The sequence below is a fragment of the Phoxinus phoxinus genome (assembly GCF_949152265.1).
Source record: "Phoxinus phoxinus genome assembly, chromosome: 6".
In the NCBI taxonomy this organism is placed as follows: Eukaryota; Metazoa; Chordata; class Actinopteri; order Cypriniformes; family Leuciscidae; genus Phoxinus; species Phoxinus phoxinus.
Genome location: NC_136881.1, coordinates 27511373 through 27538627, shown reverse-complemented (window position 1 = coordinate 27538627; position 27255 = coordinate 27511373). Strand labels below are relative to the sequence as shown.

The 27255-nt window shown below is 36.5% G+C and overlaps 3 protein-coding genes across 5 annotated transcripts in view; 1 reads left to right on the top strand and 2 right to left on the bottom strand.

Moving 5' to 3' along the window:
• Positions 1 to 203: 203 nt before the first annotated feature.
• On the bottom strand, positions 204 to 8598 carry tmem184c (transmembrane protein 184C). The gene is made up of 10 exons (XM_079615785.1): positions 7973 to 8598; positions 7036 to 7166; positions 6891 to 6927; positions 6367 to 6572; positions 5691 to 5765; positions 4906 to 4999; positions 4448 to 4560; positions 4010 to 4109; positions 3600 to 3771; positions 204 to 2219 (listed from the first exon to the last, which is right to left on the bottom strand). Exons 1-10 carry the CDS (start codon positions 8087 to 8089, stop codon positions 1924 to 1926), a joined length of 1341 nt encoding a protein of 446 aa, XP_079471911.1. The 5' UTR covers positions 8090 to 8598; the 3' UTR covers positions 204 to 1923.
• An 859-nt stretch (positions 8599 to 9457) lies between these two features.
• LOC307000311 (uncharacterized protein) overlaps positions 9458 to 27255 on the top strand; it is a 95013-nt gene continuing 77215 nt past the window's right edge. The window contains exon 1 of one of the 2 annotated variants that reach the window (XM_079615791.1): positions 9458 to 9555. The gene's annotated coding sequence lies outside the window, so the exon portion shown is untranslated. The remainder of the gene's footprint in view (positions 9556 to 27255) is intronic. The other variant, XM_079615790.1, reaches the window with a different exon arrangement.
• On the bottom strand, positions 13337 to 27168 carry ednraa (endothelin receptor type Aa). 2 transcript variants are annotated; one of them, XM_079615204.1, is made up of 8 exons: positions 26911 to 27168; positions 25234 to 26770; positions 22682 to 22809; positions 20343 to 20541; positions 18869 to 19021; positions 18316 to 18449; positions 16967 to 17075; positions 13337 to 15819 (listed from the first exon to the last, which is right to left on the bottom strand). In XM_079615204.1, exons 2-8 carry the CDS (start codon positions 25645 to 25647, stop codon positions 15682 to 15684), a joined length of 1275 nt encoding a protein of 424 aa, XP_079471330.1. In that variant the 5' UTR covers positions 25648 to 26770; positions 26911 to 27168; the 3' UTR covers positions 13337 to 15681. The 2 variants fall into 2 exon arrangements, with proteins under 2 accessions (XP_079471330.1, XP_079471329.1); XM_079615203.1 differs by having other exon boundaries at positions 25234 to 25707; positions 26911 to 27164.

Below are 27255 nucleotides of genomic sequence, written 5' to 3'. Positions count from 1 at the left end.
AAGGAAAGTTCACCCAAAAATGGGTGAATAATTTACTCAACCTCATGTTGTTCCAAACCTGTATGACTTTCTTACTTATGTGAAACAAAAGATATTTTGAGAAATGTCTCAGCATTTTTTATTTATTTTTGTCTGTAGAATCTTCTTTCGCAGAAGAAAGTCACACAGGTTTGGAATGACATGGGAGTTAGTAAATGACAATTTCTGGGTGAAGTGTCCCTTTGAATTGGGATTTATGCAGAAATACTCAATACACATTTCCATGTGAAGTTTAATTATTTGTGATAACCAGTAAGATAAGGCAATGCAACAGCAGTACAAACCATTGCAGAATATGCATCTCTGAATGAAACAGAGACGCATGTCAGTTCATAAAAACAATTAAATGGGATTTCCCACAGGTCCACATCTGTAATGATTAAACGATATTCCTGTGCTGTTATGCTATATATCAGACATTTATAGCTCATGTGCAGCTAATGTTGTGTACTAACAGACTACTGGCACCCAATATTAACAAAGAAAAAGACAATTTCTTAAAGGGAAGATTCCCCCAAAAATGAAAATTCTGTCATCAATTACTCACAAACCCATAAAACTTTAGTTCATCTTCAAAACACAAGTCAATATATTTTTTTAGATATATACTTGCATTGTCCCTCCATTGAAAGTCCACGTAACTAAAAATGTTAACACTTCAAAAAGTTCACTAAAACATTGTCAACGTAATCCATATGAAGTCTTCTGAAGAGACACAATAGCTTTATATGATGAGCAGATTTAATATAGACTTTTATTCACATAAAAACATTGATCGATGCGCATACATAGAGCACATCAAATATGGTAAACAAGCTCAAACGCATGTGCTTGATGCGAGGAAAAATATGGTTTGTTTCTCATGTTTTATTAAAAAACATTTTCAATTGTGAAAGAATTCAATGATGAAAGAAAGTGACATGACAGTAAGTACGGTAAATTTTGACAGAATTTTCATTTTTGGTGAAACTGTCCCTTTAATAGCAATAAGACAGCTTTGGCTGATATTTAAACATTGCATCATTCCCCGAGGTGAACTTAAAAAGTCAATATTCAACATTTTCAATACTTTTCGAAAGTAAGGTTTTAAACAATTGTCTTTGTCTAGCCATTAAAACAACCAAAAATAAAATTGATATTTTTTTTGTTTCTAATTACTAATTTCGGACAAAATAAAGACAAAATCTGCATTTGTTTCGATGCAATTGCATGAAGCTGTTTAGAAGGCAAGCAGTCCAAGAAAAGTTGCTAATCTCTGAAGCGAACTGAGCAAATATATGAGTGTTTCAGTACGTTGTGCTTAAAAGCCGATGTACAGTCAAAACTGTAGTTGCTTTAACGCATGCATATATTCTGAAACATCGTGTTCCAAATCTTAATGGCATCCTGGAAATTTCATATTACTGTCCGTGAGTGATCAAGGTGCTGCTCCTCAAAAAAATAAAAAGTATTTGCATTAACATAAAAGGATTTAGTGAAAGTAACACTAATGATAAAAAAGGTGTAAAAATGACTTGCTAACAAAACCCAGGAGAACGTCAACGGAATTGTGAAGTAGCATTAGCAATACATAGTGTTTCTTAGAGTAAACATTCATAAAGCTGTCTTAAAAGAACCGTTAGCAGATTATTACATTTTAAACCGGGTATTGGGGAATTACTGTGCTTGACTTTAAGGTCAGTTTATAATATGGTCATGTTCCAGCAAAACGGAGATAAAAACAGCGGACCAACGCTGCCCAAGTCCTTTATATACGTTCTTGCTACCAAAGCTTCACCGAGCCTCTCTGAACACATATTAGCCACAGGTATCCAGTAGTTACCAGAGTTAACGGTAGCTAGATTGATGGATGTGCTTTACATATAAAAGCGTTGGTAGCTGATGCTAAGTAATCTCCGGATAGTCTGAACACTGTTGCTCTGTACAATCGGCAGATATCACAGTTGGCGGGATGTCATCCACATCTCCTTCCCATGGTGCAGAGCCAAGGTTTGCAGGAGCAGAGATGGAGTGAGGGGTTACGGTGTGACCCATGCCCTGGTAACGGCCCGTGGGGGATGGAGGGGTGGAAGACGATTCAACTGGATCCTGAGCTCCAGCTGACAGCAGTCCCGTGTTCTCGTCCTGGCAAACCTCTTCACCAAAATATGTTTTCCTTGGCCGACCCATGACAGTTCTCCCTGAAGTAATAAAACAAAGCACTTACATATGATGCATAACTGTTTTAATAGGGCCAGGTGTTGACACAGGTTTCACTAAACGATTCGATTCTGATTCCGATTCTCAATCTTTTGGTCTAATTTGATTTGATATCGACTAGTTTGTTTAGATGCATCAGGAACAGTACATGTCAATTTTTCTTAATGAAAATAATCTGCTGTAAACTATTCAGGGAACCCTTTATATTATACCTAGGTTAAAATGAACAAGTCCAAAACTAATACATTTATTTTCAGATATATCAACAACACTCAAATAAGTTCAAACTAACTAAGGAGATATGGACATTGAATAGCTTTCCTGAGGTAAATGTTATTGTTACACGTTACATGTTATCGTTTACAAGCTGCTTTATTGATGTCTTTCTGCAGTTAAAAAACGATTATATGAGACAATTTCAGGAAGTTGTACTGGTTCTTTCAACATTCCTTCTGATGTTGAAGTATATTTCATTTACATTTATGCATTTAGCAGACGCTTTTTATCCACAGTGACTTACAGACGAATAACAAAGCATTCATCAAAAAGCCAACAAACGTTGTAGAATATTTCATGCTATAACTAATAGTAATTAATATCTGCCCTTCGGATGAGATGTAAAACTGAGGTCCTGACTCTCTGTGGTCATTAAAAATCCCATGGCACTTCTCGTAAATAGTAGGGGTGTAACCCCGGTGTCCCGGCCACATTCCACCCATTGGCCCTTACCAATAATGGCCTCCTAATAATCCATTGAATTGGCTCTATCACTCTCTCTCCTCTCCACCTATAGCTGGTGTGTGGTGAGCGCACTGGCGCCGTTGTACTGTGGCTGCCGTCGCATCATCCAAGTGGATGCTGCACACTGGTGGTGGTTGAGGAGAAACCTCCTGATATGATTGTGAAGCGCTTTGGGTGTACAGTAGTGTGCTATATAAATGCCTCATTATATTCTATTCTAATGAGGAAATCATCAGTTCAAATGTCCTCCATGTTGCCTCTTGAACCAAGACAGCAACAGGAATCGGTCAAAACACTAAAATAACACTGTCAACAATGCTGTCCTATTCTGTGTTCAGAAACTTGGACCAAACCAATTAAAGGTAATAGTGTAGCATTATTCCTGGCTGTGCAATACAGAGCTCCAGGAAATGATATGTCGATGCATTTGCGTTCTCTTGCAGCTGTTTTGAGTTCCCCTGAGATAGTTTGGAAGAAAGCTAAAGTTTTTTTTTTTCAGAAGGACATGCAGACAGATAGATAGATGAAACATTTTGTAAAAAAATTTTTTTTTACTAAAAAAGGCTTCTAGACCCTCTGACCATACAACACTAATAAGAAAAGACTGTTTAGTGACTCACCGACATTGCGCACTTGTTCTGAGATGTCAGCCCGTACGTCTGAGATATCCCACATGGCCAGGAAGGAATCAAAGCAGGAACCTTCCTCTGCTTCCTGTATGTAGGGTTTGTAAGTGAAGCTGAAGTGATGGGCAATGGCTGCCAAAAACATTTCCACGCAGATAATGAAGTCCTATGAGAACAGAGAATTCACAGACTCTTAATCTTGAAGGTTACTTCCACTCGTGCAACTAGGAGTTCATTAGTGACCCTGGAGCAGCAATGGTACATGGAAAACCAGTCAAAGATAATTTATATAAATACTTTAAACCAGCGTCTCACTAGCTGTGATTTCCAGTGGTAAGTCCCATTTACAGTCCCAAGAATTGTTACAAATAAAGTAGTTTAGTGCTCAGACCAAAGTACCACACCTGCAATCCAGTGGCTACAGCCTCCACACTGTCCCACTCCCATGTGTGAGATTCTGAGATCACACCAACCTTCACTAAAAGCGCAATGACCACAGCTTGCCTGAGACAGATAAAACAACTGAATTAAATAAAACATTACATGGTGACATAAAATCAATATCCATCCATCATAAATTATATTGGCTTCATGAAATTCACCAATACATGTTTATTATAAGTCTGCCAGTAATGACCATTAAAGGACAAGTTCGGTATTCTACAACTTGTCCTTTAACTGCCATGACTCTTAGTTGTGCAGAGATGGTAGTTGCTATATAGTGTATCCTAGAAAAGTTCTAGAAAACTACACTGAATAACAAAGGAACTAAACAGGATTATAATAGTCATCACTGCAAGTAAATCAGAATTGGTATGTGCGATGTGTAGAGAACAGTTTACCAGAAGGACACAAAAACCACCAGCTTGACACAGAGGAATTTTCCCACAGGTTTAATGGGACTCAGCTCTTCTCTCAGAGCCTTGTAAAACAGCACAAGACAGTACATGGCAAACTGAAGAGAGAAAACAAGTGCACCATTAGCACAATACCATTAGGTTTTCAGGTTACCGTTTAACTTGAACTATCAATAATTATTCACAGTTGGTGCATCAAGTTCCTTAAGCTTTTAATATTTATGAGCTGCATGAACACAAATGAGAGGCTGTCTGTTTTGTTTTACTGTTGATTAAAAAAAATCAATAATCAATACGATGTCTCTGTAAATAAGGCTTTGGTTACAGTGTATCGTCCTTTTACTGCTGTTTGGCTTCTGGGTGTAACTGTAGACTCAATACGTGACATAAGCTCACGTGACAGTCTTGCATAATATACAGGGGGGACGACGACAGGTACTTACGAGCTGAGAGAGATTGTTGACAATAACCAGATATGTCCAGGCATTTTTTGAACTGAAGTTGCCTTCATCATAGACACCACAAAGCTGACAAATCCTAATTTGGTAGGACAGAAATGACATTGAAATTACTGACAGCTAAAGCTTTATTTTGAACTGTTACATGCTCAATTTAAGAGTACATTTTTTAAAATATACTCTATAAGAGGGTGTAATTTTAGTACCAGGAAACTAAATAGCGTTTTGAGTTTAAAAGTATCAGAGCACAGATATGGAACCATTAATGCTGACCAAAAGGGTTTGCTGATCAACATTCACTAACATAAATAACACTACCGTTCCAAAGTTTGGGGTCAGAAAATAAATTATTATTTTTATTCAGAAAGGATCCATTCAATTCATCAAAAGTGACAGTGAAGACCTTTATCAAATATATTTTAAACAAATACTGTTCTTTTAAACTTTCCATTTATCAAACATCATGGGGATAAAAATGTCTCACAGTTGCCACATAAATATTAAGGAGCACAACCTTTTTCAACATTGATAATCATAAGAAATGGTACTTGGGCACTAAATGAGCATATTAGAATGATTTCTGACATTGAAGACTGGAGAAATGGCTGCTGAAAATTCAGCTTTGCCATTACATAAAATCAAATAAATGCAGATTTAATGAGCATAACAGACTTCTTTCAAAAACATAAAAAAACCTACTCCAAACTTGTGAACGTTAGTGCATATATTGTGTCTCTTTGCAGTGTAAAAGCTAATAAAGTAACACTTACAAAGCAATGATTGTGGTGACAGGTCTTACAACTGTGTACTGCAGAACTCCCAGTTTGCATCTCAGCAATAGCACTCTGTTAAGAAAAAAAAAATAAGTTAGGTAAATGTTCTGTTCTTAATATAAAAATAGAGGAAAATTTAGAAAATATTGGTAAGGTATACTGTAAATAAATGTTTAAAAAACGTATGGGTAAGGTATACAAAAATAAATGTGCATAAAACACTTCAAGTTAAGTTAACAGGCACGTAACAGAGCTTCACTGTCCTCTGAAGCAGTACGCAAACATGTTTTTTCAGTTTGAAAAACTCGCTGGTTTAAATCAACAAACTCTTCACACATTTCCACCACTGCCTAACGTAAATTTAAAAGTTGCTGCTGTCAGCGGCAATAGCTAAAGGCAGCCAACAACCACAAGAAAGTGTTCAATCTGCAAGCAGTTTAGAAAAATCCCTTTCTGCTGTATCTAAACGTTAATTTCCCATCCTGGACTTTTAAAAAGGTTCCAATGGAGAAGATGGTAAACAGGTAATGGAGGCCCTCAACATAAGAGCCTCAGCTAACATCTTGACTTTCTCCTTTAGTAATATTACCAACAGATATGCATTAAATACCACATCCCGCCTCAAGTTACCCCACTCGTCTTATATCATAACTGTGTTTATGCAAACACTCACTCTCCCATGGGCCACGGTGGGCAGCAGCAAAGAGGAGGGAGATGTTTTTGTTGCTCCTGCACCTCCAGCATCAGCACCAGACTGGGATACTGGTTCCCCAGATAGTTGAGAAGGAAGATCATGAAGTTGTAGATAACATAGGCCTCATAGCACTCTCTACATGTGTCTACATAGATGGCAATGCTGGGATACTTCAACGCAATCCACTGTGAAAACAGAGGAAGGGACCAATGACATTAGAATAAAGGGATTCCACATTTAGAACACAGACAAATGATATCCTGCTGCTCAAAAAAAGATTAGATGCACATGAGTTTGGTCAAATTAGTTTCTGTTCCAAATCTTTAAGTAATCTAAGTCATGAGCATCTGCACCATCAGGCCTCACATTAACTCATTGTCAAACTGAAAAAAGGCCAGTATTCAAGTGAAGGCAATCTAAGTTGGAAAGCAAATATCAAAGAAGCCATTTGCGATTCAAATATCAACATTTTAGCATACATAAGGTGATCACATGATACTCACACTATCCAGGCTGTATATAGGAACCATCCATAATATTCTAAAAATGGAAATAATAATAAGTAAGAAAGAACAATTGCAGAGATGATAATGTCCTACACAACTGCATAAATTAAACTATTTGCAAAGTAATATTATACATCAATACCTGATAATGGGTTTTTGTAGCTCAGGTTGGGTGTAGTGTACTAGATGCTGCAGTATCCCCCACAGTGAGATGGGTATAGTCATGAACACGAATAACCCAGCGATGAACCATGCCTTATTTTGAATACTAACCTATGTGATTACAAAGAAAAAATACAGCCACTGTGAAAACCAGACATAGTTTTATCCACAACCAAATGCATGTTTGAGCTGTTTTAACTGAACACAACTTGCAATGGCATATCTTAAAATATGTCAGTGCCGTTTTGTCTCATGATGCACACCAATAATGTTTATTTTACTAAGGCATGTTTATAAAAGCTACTTAAAATTGAACTAAGGCCTAATTCTGGCTTAATCTAAACCCTGTTTGTGAAACAAGACAAACAGAATCGTTTTAATAATCATTTCAACTCACACATGTTTTATGTCAGTTAGTTGGCAAGACTTCATTTAGTCTTAATTTAAATGAACATAATTTGTAAAAGTTTTAGTTAAATATATTATCAGATGTGCAAACACCATCGAAGAGATGATGGGTAACCCTGAGGACATCAGATGACAGCAACTCGAAATCAACATGCATGCACCACTGCCAAATTGTCTATATATTGTAATCATTATGATCACAACTTGACAAAGACATAATTTTGACACCGTTCTCTCTGATAACAGATTACTCTAAATTGTAACAAACATGCATTTTTCTATAACAAAACACTTTGTGACCAGATACAATCAAACGTACAGGTTCTTTAGACCTTGTATACCATAATAAAGAGTCCAAATGAATTATGTATTAATGGTTTCCAATGGTCTCAATAAATGGACTAAATGGTTACATGTGAACTTTCTTAAAACAAAAGCATCATAAGCACATTCTTGACAGTCAGCTGCTAAATGTTTAATGTGTGTAGTTATAAAAAAAGACTTCTGACCCCTGATTTTTGTAGTTCCCATATACAGAGTGGAAGGACAACCAGAAGGATCAGAATGTACAGCAGCACCACGAGAGGCCGAATCCACCTCCTCCAGTTCCCGCATGTGCACGGCATCTTTCCAACGGACACTAACGTTAACGTACCCTCTTACATTACACTCCAATGGAGTTTGACACAGAGACATGTAACGTTACAGATAAAAACTGAGTTAAGCTCTTGGCAGTTCTACTGCTGTGGTTTGGTTTAGAATGCATATGACTGGAATAGACACTACAGAGATCTAGACGAATCATGTGTCCAGCGAGTCAAATAATCAGCTGATTCCTCACGATGCTTTCCGCCGCTCTCACATAACGTTACATTACAGTCACTGTAGTTTCAAGAGCCGCTCAAGATCGCGTCCGTTAAAGTCAGCGCGCAATCATATTTAATTCTCTTTTTGCTGAAGTCATGTCATAAAAGGCATATGTACGTTTACAGACTTCAAATCATGCCATTAAATACACATATAAGTTTACAGACTTAAAAAAAATAAGAAGTGAACGCGAGCGACAAGTTAATAAACAAAGCTGGTCGGAACTTCCTGTTGATCTTGTCGTCACCGGTTGGTTCTTCGGTTGTTTAATGAGACATTTGTAATACGTAGCGCCACCACTCGGACGGGAGAACAGACAAATCATGGCGCGCAGAAACAATATTCGCCGCTACATAGGCTAGTTAACAAACTAAATTAAGAAACGAGGCGATATAGGTGAGTGTTTTAAAACATTTTGTTTCGACGTCTGATTTAGTGTCGTTTTTCAGAGAGTGACTTATATCTGTCTGCTAAAAAATCAAGTAACGTTAGTTTAGAAATATAATTATCCATAATTTGTGTGAATTATTAAGTAAAACGTTGTCACACTTCCCCCACTACCGAGGTGAGTTGTACGTTATTCTATTGCCGATTTCAAACATGGGCATTTCGAATTTTTGAATCTACTGTGGGGATTAAATAAGCAAAATAGTTTGTATCCCACCCCCTGTCCACAGTGCCCTCATTCATTAAACATTTTAATTAAAACTGATACACTTTAATTTAAAACTACAAATACAATGGGAAACAAATATAGAAACTTTTGGCTAACAACTAAACAAAACAGACAACGAGGGCCCATTTTGTGGGCAAAGCTTCTATTTGACAGACCTCATGATCAGACATTTCTAGTATGGTGAAAGCATGTGATGACTGACATGACATATATAAAATGAAATAACTCGCCAATTCAGTTGATACCATTTCTGTCATTATGTGTGATTGCAAAACAATTTATTTACAAGACATGATATAATACTTTTTCCTTAGAGTTTTTTAAATCTGTAATTCCTTTATAATTTTTCTCAGAGACTGATTATTTTGTGAAAATTGTATGTTGCGTGCATTATCTTCTGTTACCTTTCGATTACTTTTCTGATTTTTGTTGTTGTTGTTGTCCTTTTTCAAGACTGACAGCCTGTACGTCTATGTATTGACAACATCCTGCTAATATCTCCTTTGGTGTTACATGGAAGAAAGAACATCATATGAGACCGTCATGATGGTGAGTAAATGATGACAGAATTTTCATTTTGGATGAACTGTCACTTTATTTTACATGCTATTGAGTTTTACTTAAAAATGTTTTTAGGAGAGAAAAGCACAGATTAATAGAATAGTCTCGCTGAAGGGGAGTTAAACTAAAATTACCTCATAATTGCCCTAAGAACAAGTAAAAGTACAGTGTGAAACAAAGGTGAAATTGGACATACTTGGGTGTCTCACTAGATGGCAGTGTGCGGCAACACTTTCCGTGCAGGAGTATCCCAGTGATACATTTGCATATCTTGTATAAAGTGTTCCTGAACAAAAAACAGAAGAAGAAAAAAGCCAAGTCTGTTTTATTAGTAAGCAGGAAGATTGCACCACATGTTTTAGTTTGTTTTCCTGAACAGAACAGTCGTCAAATTACTGTGTCTAATTAAGATTCCTGGAATGTGAAAAAAGATTTATTTATTTTCCCTCCTGCGCTAATCCAATGACGACAAACGCCGTATCAGCACGAAAGTACATTTTGTAACTGGTTGGGGAAAAAAACTGCTTAAAAAAAGTTGCTGCTTTAAATTTTTATGTACAACCAACTTTGATGTTTAAGTCATTTCAACTTAAATTACATTAAACTGACTTTTAAAAATTAGCTGAATATTGTATAACTTAAACAAAATGCTTAGCTTATTTTGGTGAGTTAAAGCAATGTAAAAACATATGTTGTCATAGCTTATTGATCATATAACTTTTTACAGCACATAATTCCAGAGTTTGTCTTTTTCGTATAGTGGACTAGCTAAACGACAGTTTTATTTGATCAGGAAGCATATGCAAGTATAAAAAGTGCTACTAAACACAGCACTTTAAAACAGCACAACATCTTAAAAGTTTTATAGGCCTAATTGTTTTGTTTATGCAGTGTGTGTGAAGTCAAAGAGCTCTTCCCAGGCTATATCAAAAAAAAAAAAAAGATTGTTTAAAATCAAACCTTTGTATTTACTTGAGTGTGCGATGAGGAATAGCAATCATTTCCAGATGCTTTATGGGTAGGACTGATTTTATCTCAGACAGTCTCCCCTTGTCAGATCTAGCAGTCCCGCAGAAGACATAAGAGCGCACTTTCACTAGCCTGTTTAATGCCCACCAAATGTGTAAGATGACTTTAATGGTCTTTTACATGGAAAATCAGCTAGAGTTTAAACTTTTCCATGATGAAAGCAGAGGCAGGAGCTTGACCTGTAAAACTCAATACTCATTCTTTCCTCTCTCATGCCCTTGTGTTTATATAAGACACAGACTTCAGATTTAAAAACACCCTCCGGTCATTTGCCAGTCACAAAAATAAGTTATATCTGAAAAAAATGGTGTCAATGAAATATTTCAGGACAAAGGAAGATGTACAAGGCTGAAGTAGTCCTGAACACGTGGAGGCAGAACTTTTCCTTTATGTCGCGGCGCTGTCATCATACTGTCCCCCAGTTACAGAAATGGCTCATTGCGATGGGACAGATTGTTCATGAATATTGAATCGATCCTTTTGGCTTTTATAAATTAGAAATCGTTCTTGCCACACTCATGTGAGCGCCTTGTTGGATGACTTGGAGGGATAGCTCTGCAAAATGGCATGTGGGACTCTGCCATGTCGGGGCAGGGAAGACAAACAGGCGGTGTGTTTGAGAAAATTGGATACATATTTAAAGTTTAAACGCCGAGTGACGTCCATAGTTAACATCTCATGTGACTCCCAGAATGAGAGTTCTTCTTCTGTGTTTAGTTTGGATTTAATTTAGACGTCAGTGCGTGTTGGGCTGAATGAGGAGAGTTATTGGATCATGTTTTGTGGCTTTATGTCTTTGGACATGTGAATTACAATCTTCATAAATTGGTGGTGTCATGCCAGATGAATACCTTCAAGACAGAAAAAATAGAAAATATACGTTTGATTATTAATTAATCTCAAACATCTGGCCAAAGATGTATGACAGAAAAAGTTTGAGTGTAGAAATTATTCTATCTAGTCCTCAATATTGTTATATTTTGATTAGGCTACATCATTGTTCTTGGAGCTCAGTCATCTCATTCATTAATTGTGTGGATGGTTTTTGAAATCCCTTGCATGAGAGATAAGGTTACCTCATGCTCATAAATAGAGGTGACTGCACTGCACGCTCTCACATGTTTTATCCACAGATTTGATCCAAATGCCGTTGGTTTCTTGCCTTTTTAAGTGTTATGGCAGTGGTGGTGTGTAATATCAGAAATGTGTTATTAATATAATCCATGGCAGAGAACAGTCTTATTAAAAACTTTAGGATACAGTCAGCGCTTATCTATGTTTGCTGGTAGTTTGGCCTTGGAGAGCTACTTTTCCTCTGAAAATGACAGAAATGTGCTTTGTTGAGAGTCCTGAGCTGAAGGCAGGATAAATAATTATATTATATGTACAGGATACCATGGTCTGTCTGAATACTCGATTCTGATTGGCTGAAAGTTGTCCAATAAGTAAGGGTTAATGCCCGACGAGGTGTCCATTGTCAGGTATTAATGGACGACGGCGAGGCGTGAACCGTCCATTAATACCTGACAATGGACACCTCGAAGGGTATTAACCCGCTTATACCATGTTCACTTGCCAAATAACACATTTTTAAAACTTTAGTTTATATTTTAATTAGTTTTACAATCAAAATCTAACGGTTTTAGAAGTCCTTTACTATCACTTTTTAATGAACACCCTGCAGCCAATCAGAATCGAGTATTCACCCAGACCATGGTATAAAACCATTTAATGCACAAGTAGCTCCTCAGTTTAATCACTGTTCTATATTATATTATAGGTGTCACATTTTGGTATGAGCTTGAGGTATAAGAGCTGTAGTCGAGGATTTTCAGTAGATAATGACTTAAAATTTTAGTTCCTCGCATAAAAAGTTATCATATGACTTTAGAAGACTTAGAGCATAAAACATACAATTGATGAGATAAAGAGCAGCTTGTACATCCTTTTCAAATGTTTAGATTTTTTAATTTCTAAAGGAAAGTTATAAAAACATTGAATTTAATACAGCTAAAGAGCAACATTAGAATTGTTTTTAACTATTTGAGTACAAAGACATTTTGATGGCATCGGGGTAAGTTTCTAGAGTGATGTGAGTTGCACATGTCAGCTTTTTAATTATTATTATTATATATATATATATTTATTATTATTATTATTATTATTTTTAATAATTTTTTTTAAAGGCTGCCAGTGTTACTTTGCCTTTGAGCTTCATGTGCTTCTTCCTTGGCAGGCTCAGAGGTTCCCACCAAATTCTTCTAACCTCAAACCTTTCGTTCTTCTCCCTGAAGGCTGTTTCATGAGAATAAGAAAAACATATCTCCAATCTCTGATGAGAAATCATTTGTGCATTAATATGCTTTCAATAGTAGACTCTCAAAACAGACTTATCTCTTCTCTAATTCAATTTCTAATTCCATGTGTGATAAAAAACATTTTCAAATAAACAAAAATATATTTTTTATAGTAAATTATCAAGTCCATGCTTATTTTGGCTGGTGAACATGGCCCCGTTTATATCCAGCCCAGAACATTGTGTTGCAATGAATTTATATAAATCAAATATTATTCGCTTTTTAATGAATAGGCCTACACATTTGTAACTGTTAGAGCATATACTCGTGTCAGAGAAATCGTGTTTGAGACCAGACCAACAATTTGTCCACAATGCTTATAAATAAGCATCATCTTCATTATATAATATAATATAATATAACATTACAAAACCCCACACAAGCAAATAAAAAACACATTTATTTTTCCAAACCAATATGAGACTGATATAAACAGTAACTTACATTGCAGACAGATAATGGTTGAAGCGCCACAGTTTACATCAAGGCTGCTAGTATGCCCCGTTCACATCCTCTAGTTTGACACTGATGACCCAGAGGGGCCGTGTTGCTTTGTGGGTCAAAGTGCATCACAAATCACTCCCATACTGGAGCTTCTTCCCAGGCCAAAAACAGACAGCTATCTTTTTTTAACACTGAAACCTCGTTACATTTGGAGATAAGACAACATTGCTTTAAGTGGTAGAATCAATAGTCTGGTCCAATACTCTCAAAAATAACTAGCAGCTAATCTAGAAGATTGGACTAATGCTATTACCATCTATGAGAAGAAGTGTCATGTTTTAACCAGTCAGTCATGATATGTAAAATAATCTATAGTTCATTCTCTGTACTGCATAGCATATAGAGTAAACATATGTTCAGTTGTTATAGTGCTAAGTTTAAATATATATATATATATATAACTGTGCATAACATAACATTCCTCACTCAGTGGTGGTAAAGTTCAACCAGTGTGACAAGGATAATCCGTGACATCAAATTCCACCACAAACATGACCTTTTTTGTGTGTGTGTGTGTGTTTTTGTCATGCACAAATATATCCCTCAACACTTAGCATGTCAAATTAACAAGACCCATGCAGATCTCTGTCAGAATGTGTACAATGTCATTCATATTAGTTTTTAAATTATGTTAAAAAGAAAATGGATTTCTTAAAATTCCTTATACACTTCTGTTCAAAAGTTTGGGGTTGGTAAGATTTAATAATGTCTTTGAAAGAGGTATCTTCTGCTCACAAAGGTTGTGATTATTTGATAAAAAATACAGTAAAACTGTAATATTGTCAAATAGTATACAATTTGCAATAACTTTTTTACATTTTAATATTTTTTATTTTATTACCGGTATATCATTTATTTCTGTGATTGCAAAGCTAAATTCTCGGCATCATTACTCCAGTCTTCAGTGTCACATGATCCTCCAGAAACATTTATTGTTATTATTATCAATGTTTGAAATGTAAATATTTTGTAATATGAATGTCTTTGCTTGTGTATCCTTGCAGATTAAAGGTATACATTTATTTAAAAAAAAAAAAACTTACTGACCCCAAACATTTGAATGGTGATGTATATTTTTGGTACAACAAGATAAAGAAAACAAATATTTCAACTTAAAATACAGATGATATACAAATACTGAGACCATTAAATATTAATAATATTGAAGTAATGTATACAATGTTAATAGCATGTATGAGTTCTCTTCACAGAACATTCACAGTGTCAAAATAAAGCAAAGATATGTTTGTATCTCTTGGGCGTTTTTGTTTTGATTACACAAAAGCCCCCTTTCCCGCGCCCTTATGCTCAATATGTTTTTTTTTTTCTTTTACACTATAACCCAGCATTTGTTGCAGTTGGAGTGATTCCTAGAAATGACTCTTAAATCCCACCAAGGTCAAAGTTATTTGCCTCCTCATATCTGGAACACAATCCAGCTGGTACATTTCACATGTGCTGTATTATCTTAATGTTTTTATTTTATTAGTTAAATTCTGAGCTTACATATTCATCTAACACCTTTCAAGCATATACACATGAAACTTAATTTGGCATTCAAACAAAAAGGCATGTCTTCATTATCTTCCTACTACTCTCCAGCGCACAATACGATTCACCTAACAAATAAACTTTGAGCCAGGTGGTGACCTGAAAGTTCCTGTACTACAAACTAGTTATGAATCAAGCTTCCATAACTGCTTTCAATGTGCTAACAATAACAACCGGACACTGAATTTGAGGGATAGGCTGCCCCCCTCAGCTGCATGGGAGTTTCTTTGGCAAAGCTTATAGGAAGGAACACAAAAACACACACAGGTTGACCCTCACAACTTAACTCTTCCTTTCTGCAACTTCCTTTCTCATCAGACAGTGACGATCCAGAGCTTGTTCATAGTGCAGTATTTACGTAAGGAAAACATGTCGAGCTCCTGATGAGGGTTAATTTGTAGCTGTTAGGTTCAGCTGCATCCTGTTTCTGTTGGTCTTCACTCCCACCACTTCTCTCACACAGAAAAACAACACTCTGAACACGCTGCTCTGCTAAATATATCAGGTCAATTGTCTGATCTGAAGCTATATATAAAAACAGCCTGATACTGCGCTGAGCACAGGGCCTTTAGTTTCACATGAATGGTTACAATGCTTTCCACCTCAAAGTTTGACACTGATGATGATGATGATGTCCGCTTTCGAATGTGTTTTAAGCACTGTCCTCCACCTCTCAGTCGCTGTATTTGCGAAGGCTTCTGTCGGTATTTAGGTTGCCGGGCTCATGGTTTTTGCACTGAATGCTAGTGCCGTTCACGGGGCCTGAGCTGGACACCTGGTTCTTGGTATGACACCAACAGCACAAGCAGGACTGAAATAGTGATAAAGATAAAAGGAAAATCATTTGATTGTTGCAACATAGGCTCATTAGAAAAACATGCTGCTGCTTTGCAAAACTATAATAATAATTACATGTTATGACCTCAAAACACACCATAGTGCATGGTTTGTTAAGTAATACATTTTTACGTTTGCATGACATGGGTTTCCGACATAGTAAACTTGCTCACTAGCTCACCCGGTACAGCATTGCACTTGTGATTCGGAACGCTCAGATACGAGTCCGGTTATAAAAAATGTGTGACGACACTCGAGTAAAGAGCTGGAAGACTTATAGAAGTAAGCTAAAATGGCATGGTTTGCTTTTGTTAACACTATCGGTTACGTTTAGAGCAGGGTTCAGTGTAGTTGGTATGATATTTTAGAAGGGGATTAGAGCTTGAACTTTTTAGCGGCACTTGCTGAAAATTTCACTTTTGAACTGCCACCATAATAGCTAACAATTTAAAATGTTGCCAGTTTTACATTCATCGGTTTCGAAAACAATTGAACATGTTTTTAGCACCATTTACGGGACATTTCAATTTGAACATGCTGTAAAGTGTGCAAGAAACAATGTAATATTATTTTGCAGAAATGCTGCCTCGCAGGCACTTGGTTTGGATTTTAAGTAGTGCACATTTGTATTCATTAGAGGTGAATAGGTTGAAATGAATCAGTATTTCTTATCTGCAGTACTAACTTTGGTCCATAGTAAATCAATGTTGAATATTTTTCTTGGACCTACACCATCTCTTGCACAGATCACCAGTTTGCTTGTATTTAGGGCCATGAACTTGGGTTGGCCAGCTGAGTTGGTGTTATGGTTTGTCTCACAAACGCTTCAGCTGCATCGTATCTATGGGATCATCCTCATTACTGAAAGGGGCCCACTTAGGATCTGACATCATTGTCTGTAATCTACGCTCAGACAACCAGGGCTGGGCATGGCTTATCTCTCTCTGAAAATGACTCACAGGACACCTAAACATTCGTCTCCATAAATCAAGCACAATTTGCTGATTGAATGTTCTGTGGCCGCTGATTTTGCGAAGTCGTGACGTGAGGAAACGTATGCATTCACTCATTCTGTATGAGTCTGTTTGCAATGGCTGGTTAATGAAGGAAGAAGCACTCACCTTAAAGCAATTCTTGAACTTCTTGCTGACAAAGTAGAGGATGATGGGGTTGATGCAGGAGTTTACAGTGGCCAAGTTGATGCCAAAATAATCCATGATCAACAGGAAGCTGAAAGTTTGGACACACGTTTAGATTTGTTGAGTATTTGTTGTGTGTAAGTTTACATACCACTTGCACAATCTATAAGCTGTTTGTCATTCTTGAATAAGATGGATTATTTTAGAGATTGCAATCACAAATACTAAGTACTAGCGGAAGATTTAAAATACAACAATTCATTTAAAGCTGATCTTATTTAAAATAAATATTAATAGAAATATTATACCATAGTCACATAAAAAAACATTACTTTTTTAAATTGTACTAAAATCCATGACTTGTTTTTAAATTACTGTTTTTAAAATTCCCTGATATTTCCACGTTTTCCATTATTGTCCCTGATCTGTCCTGAGAAAGGAAGCTGCCCAATAATATTGACAGAAATTCCGGTAACACTTTACAATAAGGTTCGTTAGTTAATGTATTAACTAACTTTAACTAACCATTATCAATACATTTGTTACTGTATTTGTTCATCTTTCTTAACGTTAGTTAATAGAAATACAGCTGTTCATTGTTTGTTCATGTTAGTTCACAGTGCATGAACTAATGTTAACAAGATTTTAATAAAGTATTAGTAAATGTTGAAATTAACATGAACAAAGATTAATAAATGCTGTATAAGTGCAGTTCATTATTAGTTCATGTTAACTAATGTAGTTAACTAATGTTAACTAACGGACCTTATTGTAAAGTGTTACCGAAATTCCTTAAGATCCTGTAGTCTTGGTGTCCCATCATGCTCTGTGTTTGAGTTTTTCCAACAGTGGCTATATGATGTCTTCAATGACCAACTAAGGGACTCATACACTATCACTAATTACTATCAATAAAAACTATCACTGTTAATGCATAACTATATACTGTATATTTTTCTGTTCCATGTGAATATTCCTGTTAACTCTCTCTCTCTATATATATATATTAATATAATATATTGTTTTGTCTTGTGGAATATAATGAAATACTGTGTTTCAAGTAGTCTTTTTAATGGCAGTACTACATTTAAAATAGGTTTTATGTATCTTATTTATACGGTTTTATCTAATTTATCTTTTTATTATTTTGAAAAGGTTACAAGTCTCACAGCTTCTGTTAGGGGTATGTAAACTTATTAGCACATCTGTAAACACTTTAGTACAAACTATAACTTGTATGTCAAGAAATAAGTACCATACAGTACAAGTATGTAGGGTATAAAATAAATCAGTCCACTGTTAAGAGTAAAAATTGGCGAAGGCTCACTCACTTGAGTAGGTCACAACGTCTTTCATCGGTTGGAACGTAAACCATTTTCTTCAACAGTCTACTGAGATGAAGGGGGAACCAGCAAAGAGCAAAGATCAGCACTAAACAGAAGACTGCTTTAGCCACTTCACGCCGCTGAAAAACATAAACAAGCCATTAGAACCGCAGTACGTTCAGTGTTATATAATGTACTCTCAGAGATCTTACTTTTACAGACTTTAGGACCTACGTAACAGGCTAAAAAGATGATTATAATATCATCTAATTCAAGGATGGGCAACTTCGGTCCTGGAGGGTCACTGCTCTGCAGAGTTTAGTTCCAACCCTAATCAAATACATCTGAACAGGTTAATCAAGGTCTCCAGAATGACTAAAAAGATCACTTAAAAAAAAAAAAACTGCAGAAGACACTGGCCCTCCAGGACCAAAGTTGCCCATCCATGATCTAATTGTTTATAAAGACAATAAGACACAATATTACTGTGCACTTTGCAGTAATACTCCTTATGTTTGAATGATACTGAAGGTTTATGACCATAAGGACTTTTTCTTACCTGTTTAAGGTGTTCACTGAGGACGATCCGAAGGCTTCCGTTTCTACGGTGGAGCATTTCACATGTCATGAGGGTGTAGAAAACAGCTGTGCAGGCCAGTGGCACACAGAAGTAAAAGCCAAATAACCACCAGTCTTTCAAATCTACATATAACTGGAAGCAGATGAAAGACATTCACAGTAATTCATTATGTTTACAGGGGGAAAAAAGGGAAAACGTTACAGTGTCGTGATGCAGTGTTTATAGCCAGTGAGAGATCATTTAAGGGCTTAGTTGTCACAGCACGATGTTTTTATACCAACATGAATTGGTAGCTAATTGAAAGTAGTAAAATATAGCAAAACTGACCTTGTAAGACTGTTTTAACTGTGAGCTTAAACTTTTGATGTTTAGAAGCAGGAAGCCACAAACCGGTAAGAAAAAATATAGAGATGGATTCGAGAAAAAAAGAGGACATTACAGCCTAATATGATATAGACTAAATTTGGGGTCAGTAAGATTTTTGTTTTTTCTCTTTTAAACATTTGTTACAAAAAAAAGTATATTTCAAATAAATGCATTCTTAATTTTTCTATTCATTAAAAAATCCTGGAGACAAAAACCATCATTGTTTCCATTAAATTGGAACTGTGATAATAATAAGAAATGTTGCAACATCAGCATCACACGTGCACACGGAACGCACATGTAGGAAACCTTGTGAATTACGGCCGTTTCACACTCAAAAATGTGTGTGTATATATATATATATATATATATATATATAATATATATATATATATATATATATTTTTTTTTTTTTTTTTTTTTTTTTTTTACTTAGCGTTAAATTAACATTTATTCAATAATTGACTTATATGTAGCCATGCAATAAACAGGAAAAGCATTTTGCGTTGCATCCTGATCACCCTGCTGGGTTTATTTAATGATAATAATCAGCTGACCACATTATCCCTAGTTCCCTAGCATTACTGTTTAACATATAAAGCAGTACTCAAAGTGAAAACAACACAACATTAATTTAATTTTTATAATGTAATTTGTGCTGTTTTAAATGGGCTCATCTGAATTGTCTAATGTTTCTGAGATTAATGGCAGGGTTCATATGAGAGAATGAACTCTGTTTCTCATCCACACATATGGCTCTGCTTGAGAGAGATACATCAGCTTGGAATTGCACTCATGGTCTGCTACCAATTTACTTCTTTGGACCGAACAAAGAAAAAGAAATCTCCAGATATCGTCTGCATGGGAAAAACTAAGAAAACTCCAAAGGTTTTACTCTTATCCTCTATACATTTACGCAAAATGTTGCTTTCAAGATCAAAGTTTGTAAATGATGACAGAAATCGTGCATAGCATCCTGCTCGAGGTCAACCACACAGGATGCACTGTTTATTACAAAAAGTGCTTGAGTGTGTATGTGAATGAAGGGAAAAGACGTCGGCATGACATCCATCCGATTAAAGCTTACCCTCGTGAAGTCACTTTCAGGCTTGAGCATACAAGTGCGGATGGTTTGGTTTTTGTAGGTGAAGGTGATCATGTTGAAGACTATTGCCTCTGGTACAGCCAAAATAATGGACAGGACCCAAATGGAGAAGATCTCAATGGCAGTAAAGAGGGGAATGCCGACCCCCTGCACTCTGCTCCAGGAGGCTACAGCCCTGTACCTGAGCCACAAAAACAAAACTCTCCTGTTTTAACATTTCACAACAGAGACATGTCATTAGCTATGTTTTCCAAAGATGTGCATTTAACTTATGCACAAAAAGTGGAGTATCGCATAAAACAATTGCGAAATTTCGATCCCACACTATCATTTTTCTTATTATCTATAAGTTAAACCGAGGTAATAAAAATGGAAGTTGCTGCAATCGGGGGAAGCCACTGTGGCTCTTTTTTCGTACATTATACATTACTTGTGCCTCAGAGCGTGCAGACGAGATGCTGTCGTGTTATCTTGCGTTCGGAGGTTGATGCCTGGTGTTTGGGAACTCAGTCATGTGAGACAGTTCTGGGAGGTAGGCTAATTATCCCCAACAATTTGATGACAGACTTGTCTCAGTGCATCAAGGGATTTTTTTTTGGTAAATGTGTTTTTATGTACATCATCTTATCGAATAAATAAAGAAAATACTTTTTTTTTTTTCATCCTGCGAAATACCAAACTTTGCATAAAAGAGATTGATGGAAAGTTCCACTTTATGTGAACTAAACATCTCTGTGAATGACCTCAGAGAAGTATGTATAATCTTCAACACCATTCTTTTTTTTTTTTTACATCAACACCTGCAAAGCTTGACTGATCAGATTCCTATCGTGTGGGAAATATCTGTGAAAATATTGCCGTGTGTGCACTGCAGCTGTGCCAACATTCAGCTACTGGTTTACAGCTACAGTATCTAAGATTAATGAAAAGGCTGCTTTGCATTGTAATATGCATATTGCTAAAATGCTCACAGATATACTTCAGCTGTTTGTTTGGATATAGTCACTGGTTTGCCTGGCTGCTTGTTTCCCTTTGCTCAAAGTCATGTTTGCTTGTTTGTTTCATTAATATCTTTTCTCTTGTGGGTGATTCTGTAAAACGGTGCATCAAGATTTTATACAACTATATATTTTTTTTATAACCCATTTGAATATTCCTGTTCAACAACAATGGGACATTTATATTTCACTGAGTAGAGATGTATCCACTTTGCCAAAACTCAGACGGATAAGAAAGACATGATATGTTAGCCCACGCAACATGGGGATAACGGATCGGACGAGATGTGCTGAACATTTCTTTGGCATGATTCAGAAACTAATTGAAAGCGGCTGTGCTGTGGTGAAATTAAGTCCAGCCGTTTGATTCAAGTGATTCATTCTTTAAAAATTGTGACGGGCTGCTTGACATTTGTGGCTCAGATTCGCTCTTATGGTTCTAAATGTCAATGAAACATCATTCACATGGGAAAACAAGTTGAAGGAAATTATATTGTCTTTTTTTTATTAGAAAAAGAATAAGGAGCTCAAATTATGTTGTGGTTGTTTGTCAGTGTAATTTTCACTTTTGTTATTGGCTTATACAGTATCTTAACAATTTGGCCAAAAGACAACGTTTTAATTTAGTTTTATTGTAGACGCACGACAAGATAACAGCCATTCTTCCTTCTTTATGGTAGCGTTTAAACTGGAGTGGGCAGGTGGCTTCAGGCTCCTGATGAGGAAAATACTTTCTAATGAGAGGTGCCCATTAGAGCTGACCTTATAAACTGGAGGAAGTGCCCTGATTCAGGAACTGGACGAGCGCACGTCCCGCCTTTTCCCCTAAACCACATGCGCCAATGCACTAATGTTTCCTGAGAAGGTTTTCATTGGAACCACCCTGATCAAGATGATACAGGAAATACAGCTTTTGTTCATTCATGCTTAGTACTTATGAGAATAAAAATGATAGAGTCTGAAAAGTTAGGTCATCCCTGGTTTGAAGACGTTTAAATATCTGAATTACAATACAGCTAAGAGGAGGAGTGAAAGATTATAACATATCCAGGCCTAAAACCATAAACCCACAGCTTTGTCTCTCCCTGACTCTTAAGACCTCGGCTGTGAAATTTGAACCTTTAACCTCAAGGAGGCCTGATGTTTAAAGGTCAAATTTAAGAAAGGCGTGTAGGTAGCTTATTTATTAGATGCGTTTCTCTTATAAAAACTCTTTGACAATTTAAAGATTGTAAAACATAAATTAGAAAAGGCAAGTTTTTAAAATGAGGTTTAGAACACTGGAAGTGGCAAATATTTCAAAATGGTGAAGCAGTGATTTACCTGTCCACACTCAAAGCACACAGATTGAGTACTGTAATCCCAACAGATGCTTTCTGGAGGAATGGAACCAGTTTGCACAGGAAGAGTCCAAATGAGCTGTCATCAAATGGCCATTTTGTGACAAGCAGCTGCAAGAAAAAAAATTGTTGTTCATTTCATGATTCCTCAGCCAATGACCCACAAGCTCTAATAGAATACATTGCATTGAGATGAATGACATTTGGATGAATTAAACACCATTTTCTTATTTATTTTAAGCACTTATGTCTGTACATTTATTTATAAAGTTGGAATGAAATGAAGATGTTTAACCATAATTGAAGCAGTCTACATTTCTGGAATTTGCTGGTTTCTGAAACTTAAATAAGTAGCAGATTTTTTTTTGCTTTGACTCTCTGTTCCTGTCTTTGGCCATAAGGGCACACATCTTGTCTTGATGAAATTGATTTAGTGCAGTTTCAATGGCTACTTGTATATCGTCCCAGGAACTTTGTTTGTTGTGTACTTTTGCTAGTCTTCACCTTGGAAGACTCTAGTAGGGTTGCAAACAAAATCCTCATGTCTCCTTTGTGTAACCCCTTTTGAAAGGAAGTTTTGCGTCAGTAGAAGGTTTGTGTTTTGTTGGTTTGGACTCCTGCAAAGTCTCATCATTCAAGTGGCCTTGACAGGGTTATTTGAAAGGGCGTTGTCTTTTGTTAAACAGGAAAAGTATGTGGATTATGCTCAGGTTTAGAAAGGAAGCTCTTCACGGGTGTATCCTGGCCCTGTTTGTATGAGGAGTGTGGAGTTTAGCACAGATGGAGTGTGTATGTGCATTTGATGTATATTGGAAGTCAGTGGTCTGGAGTGCACAGAAGTCTGTGCGTCACAAAACAAGACAGGCTAACTTCCGCACTTCCGTTTTAAAACACTGTTGTTGTTTGAGCTTTCAATGTTAAATGGGCACCTTCCATCCTAATGGAGAAGCTCTCTGGATCTTCTCCACCCAACTTCCTGTTGAAAAGTCCCTCAAAATGAAATTTGTAAAAACTAGAAGACAGACATTCTGTGCTAAACTGTTGCGCATCACCAGTTTTAACGAGTGTTTTAACATTATAAATCATACAGACTACAGATAAGAAATTTGACCCTGGTCAATGATGCATAAGAAAGTCCAAGATAAAGAAAAAAATGTATAGTTAAAAACATATACCATTTTGATGAAAAGTTTCAGTATATGACTCTAAAAATGGCATGTGGTGTATCCATCACGTAAAAAGTTTTAAACAAAAATAAATAAGTAAATGTACACAAAGTAAATGCATCTAAAAGTCCCCCTGTCGTGAAAATCAAGTATTTAATGTTGTTTATATGTCTATGTGGTGTTTTTAGTGCGATTTAAGACAAACCATGTGCAAATTGCTGAGCAACACCATTGCTGAGTATTTTCTCCTTAAAACTACCTTGTAACCAATCACTTCAACGTTTGATAGTCAACGAGTGGATCTCTAAGCTGGTGTGAGTGAGTGGAGGCAGGGCTAATTAGCATATTCATAGAACCGCGGTCCGCATATACAAAATGAGGCAAGGAGTTACATTCAAGCTATTTTAAGGCATGAATATTGTTTTTTTCAAGGAAAAAAAAAACGTTTAAATATGTCATTTTTGTGAGCAAAGATGATTTTAAGGGATTCCATTACGGTATTGACTACATGAGGACTTTAATCATTAATCATCAATTTTTTAAGAATATTTTTTGGGGGGTCACACCAACTCCAAAATATTATACATTTATATATATTTATATATATATATATATATATATATATATATATATATATATATATTATATATATTACACACCCATTTGCTAGAGGCCTCTGTTCACTGTCAAGTACTGTGTGTTCACTGATGAGCAGAGTATTAGACGAGGAAATTTTGGCTAGTGATGAAGCATTAGTCAAAACAGTGCTGTTCATTTGGATGATGGCCCTTCAATCGTCGGTTTATTTTATCAGGCCATATCCCTGCTGTACTCATCACAAAAGCCTCAGTAACCGTAATAGGACGGCCCTAGAGATAAACTCTGAATGACCGTATAATTATAGGGCCCTTGCCCTGTGCATCTAAGCAGTAAGCACCCTCCCAACTTCCTCTGCCAGCTCATTCTCCCTTCCTGTGCTCAAGTACTCTATTTTGTATTGTACTGTCCTGTATGCGCCCTTAAAAATAAAGGTTCCAAAAGAGGGTTTTCAGAAATGCCATAAAATAACCGTTCTTGATTCCGCAAAGAATCTTTCAGTGGACGTTTCTTAAAATGACCTCTTTTTTTTTCTTAATGTGAAGAACAATATGATAACCGTTTTTTCTACTACAAAAAACAATGTTTTTACAATGGAAACATTCCATTGAGGTTAAAGTTTCCTCATGGAACCATAGATGCAAATAAAGAACCTTTATTTGTAAGAGTGCAGGCTGGTCTTTCTGTCTGGTTTGTGAAAAATCCCTTTGATAAAAACATGGATGTCATGTTTCCTACCAATTGAAAATAATGAAGAAACAAAGGTGCCTACCTTGTAGACGTTTATAGGGATGTCTATGGTGATATAGATGAGGTCTCCAAGAGCCAGACTGGCGATGAGGGCATTGGGTCCATTTCTCATGCACTTGTTTTGGTAAATAATCCTCAGCAAGGTGGCATTACCCACCATTCCCACCACAAACACGACACAGGAAATAATTGTGTTAATATACTTAAAATAGAGCTTGATGGAAGTGGGATCCTTGCAGGGTGGAAGTCTGGTATTGTTATCCGGCAGCAGGGCCTTTTTGGTGGTGGGCTGGAGACCCTTATGCACATTGGTTTTGGAGGTAGTAGAGTTTTGAAAAAAACTGTCCTGGACTTCCTCTGTTCTATTTATCTGGCATATTCCACCAGTGGCCAGGACGGCCATTAGCAAAAACAATTGTAGTGTCGTAATGCCCATTGCAGAACGCAGTTCGCTCTTTGATTTCCAGATGAGGTGATAAGATCCTGATCAGTGCAGCTGTGGGAAAAGAAACAACAGGACGGACATCAAAAACACATAATGTTGTAAAGTTTAGTTTGTCACAGCTCACACAAAAACACAAAATAAAGAGACATACGATGCAGGGCTCAGAATGAAACAAAATCAAAGAGAATTACTTAAAAGTATAACACTAGATGCGCAAAACTTCAACACAACTTCAAAAGGGATTTAGTGGAGGAGCACAGATGGAGAGTGCCAGTATGAGTTACTGTCATGCTATGGGGACGAGACGTTGCCTTTCCTGTCATCCCAGGCAAGTACCCATCAGTGCTGGCATGGTGCTAGTGGCACAGCACCAAGCTTTTGTTTTTTGCATTTGTAATTTTAAAAATGAACCCGTTGCATGGCTTTCATCACTTCGGTTTCCTCAACACACATTTCCGCTCTGGTTTGCGTTTGGCATTCATTAGGGCAGTTTCCCAAACTTAAACATGAAAAAATATGTCTTTTGGAATTGCACTATAGGAAATGTTCTAGTAATTTACAACAGCTTAATAAGAATTCAGTTTCATATCAATCAGATACATTTTAGATAACACTTTACAATAAAGTTCCATGTGTTAGATATCATGAACTAATAATACATCTAAAGCATTAATTAATCTTAGTTAATGTTGATTTCAACATTGACCATTACCACATTATTAAAAGTTGTATCTGTTCATATTATTTAACAGACCTGACCTAACATGAACTTACAATTAAGAATTGTATTTTTATTAAAGAACATTAACAAAGATTAGTAAATACCATAACAAATTTCAATGTTGAAGTGGTACCAAATAATATTTTAACATTACAGTGAAACCATATCAATTTCATTAGATATGCTGTTCGAAAAGATCATATAAATTTCAAATAAGTTGTGCAATTTTATCCATAACAAATGTAGCCTATTCGTACACAAGAATCACAAGTGAGAAAAGTTAATCAACTCTCATCTTGTTTGGAATCATTTGAACCCCCCTTTCATTATCTTGACAGCAAAGGAACACTTCTGAGCCAAGATGTGTTTCCTGTTCAAAGTCCCTGCCACCACCTGGTACACAAGGAACTATTTAGTAGACAGCCCTTCAAGTAGCATCTCAGTTTAGCATCAGCTAGGCACTAAAGAGATCCTTAACGGCACGTAAACTGTTACACTTATGAATTATAAATGCCTCCTGGTTTTTCACCTACCGCTCCTTAAATGTCTGCCTTCCCCAGGATCCCGTCAGTCAATCAGTCAGTGAGTTAGTTAGACGAATATTCGGCTAGAGCCCCCCAGACATCTGTGTGGTATCATATGAGTAATTAACCAACTATCAAAGTGTAGCAAGATCCCATTTGGACGCTACGACGCACCAAAGCTGCTGTGAAGGGGCTGCGCATTCTGTCTCCAGCTTTTCCTGTGGAGAGTTGCTGTGTGTGTGTGTGTGTACGTGTGTGTATGTGAGTGTTTAAGAGAGAGCACTTTGACGGGGTGGGATTGCAATTCTCCACCTCCCCCCTCGGCCGGGAGGGGGGCCCCAAAGGAAACACCAG

Coding starts and splice junctions, on each gene's coding strand:
- tmem184c (XM_079615785.1), bottom strand. CDS start 8,089: ATGCCGTGCACATGCGGGAACTGGAGGAGGTGGATTCGGCCTCTCGTG. Junction 7,167..7,972: donor GGGAACTACAAAAATCAGGG/GTCAGAAGTCTT, acceptor GTAATCACATAG/GTTAGTATTCAAAATAAGGC. Junction 6,573..6,890: donor CTATATACAGCCTGGATAGT/GTGAGTATCATG, acceptor CTGTTTTCACAG/TGGATTGCGTTGAAGTATCC.
- ednraa (XM_079615204.1), bottom strand. CDS start 25,647: ATGGGCATTACGACACTACAATTGTTTTTGCTAATGGCCGTCCTGGCC. Junction 19,022..20,342: donor CTGAAAGTGACTTCACGAGG/GTAAGCTTTAAT, acceptor ATCTGCTTCCAG/TTATATGTAGATTTGAAAGA. Junction 15,820..16,966: donor AGTTCAAGAATTGCTTTAAG/GTGAGTGCTTCT, acceptor TCACTATTTCAG/TCCTGCTTGTGCTGTTGGTG.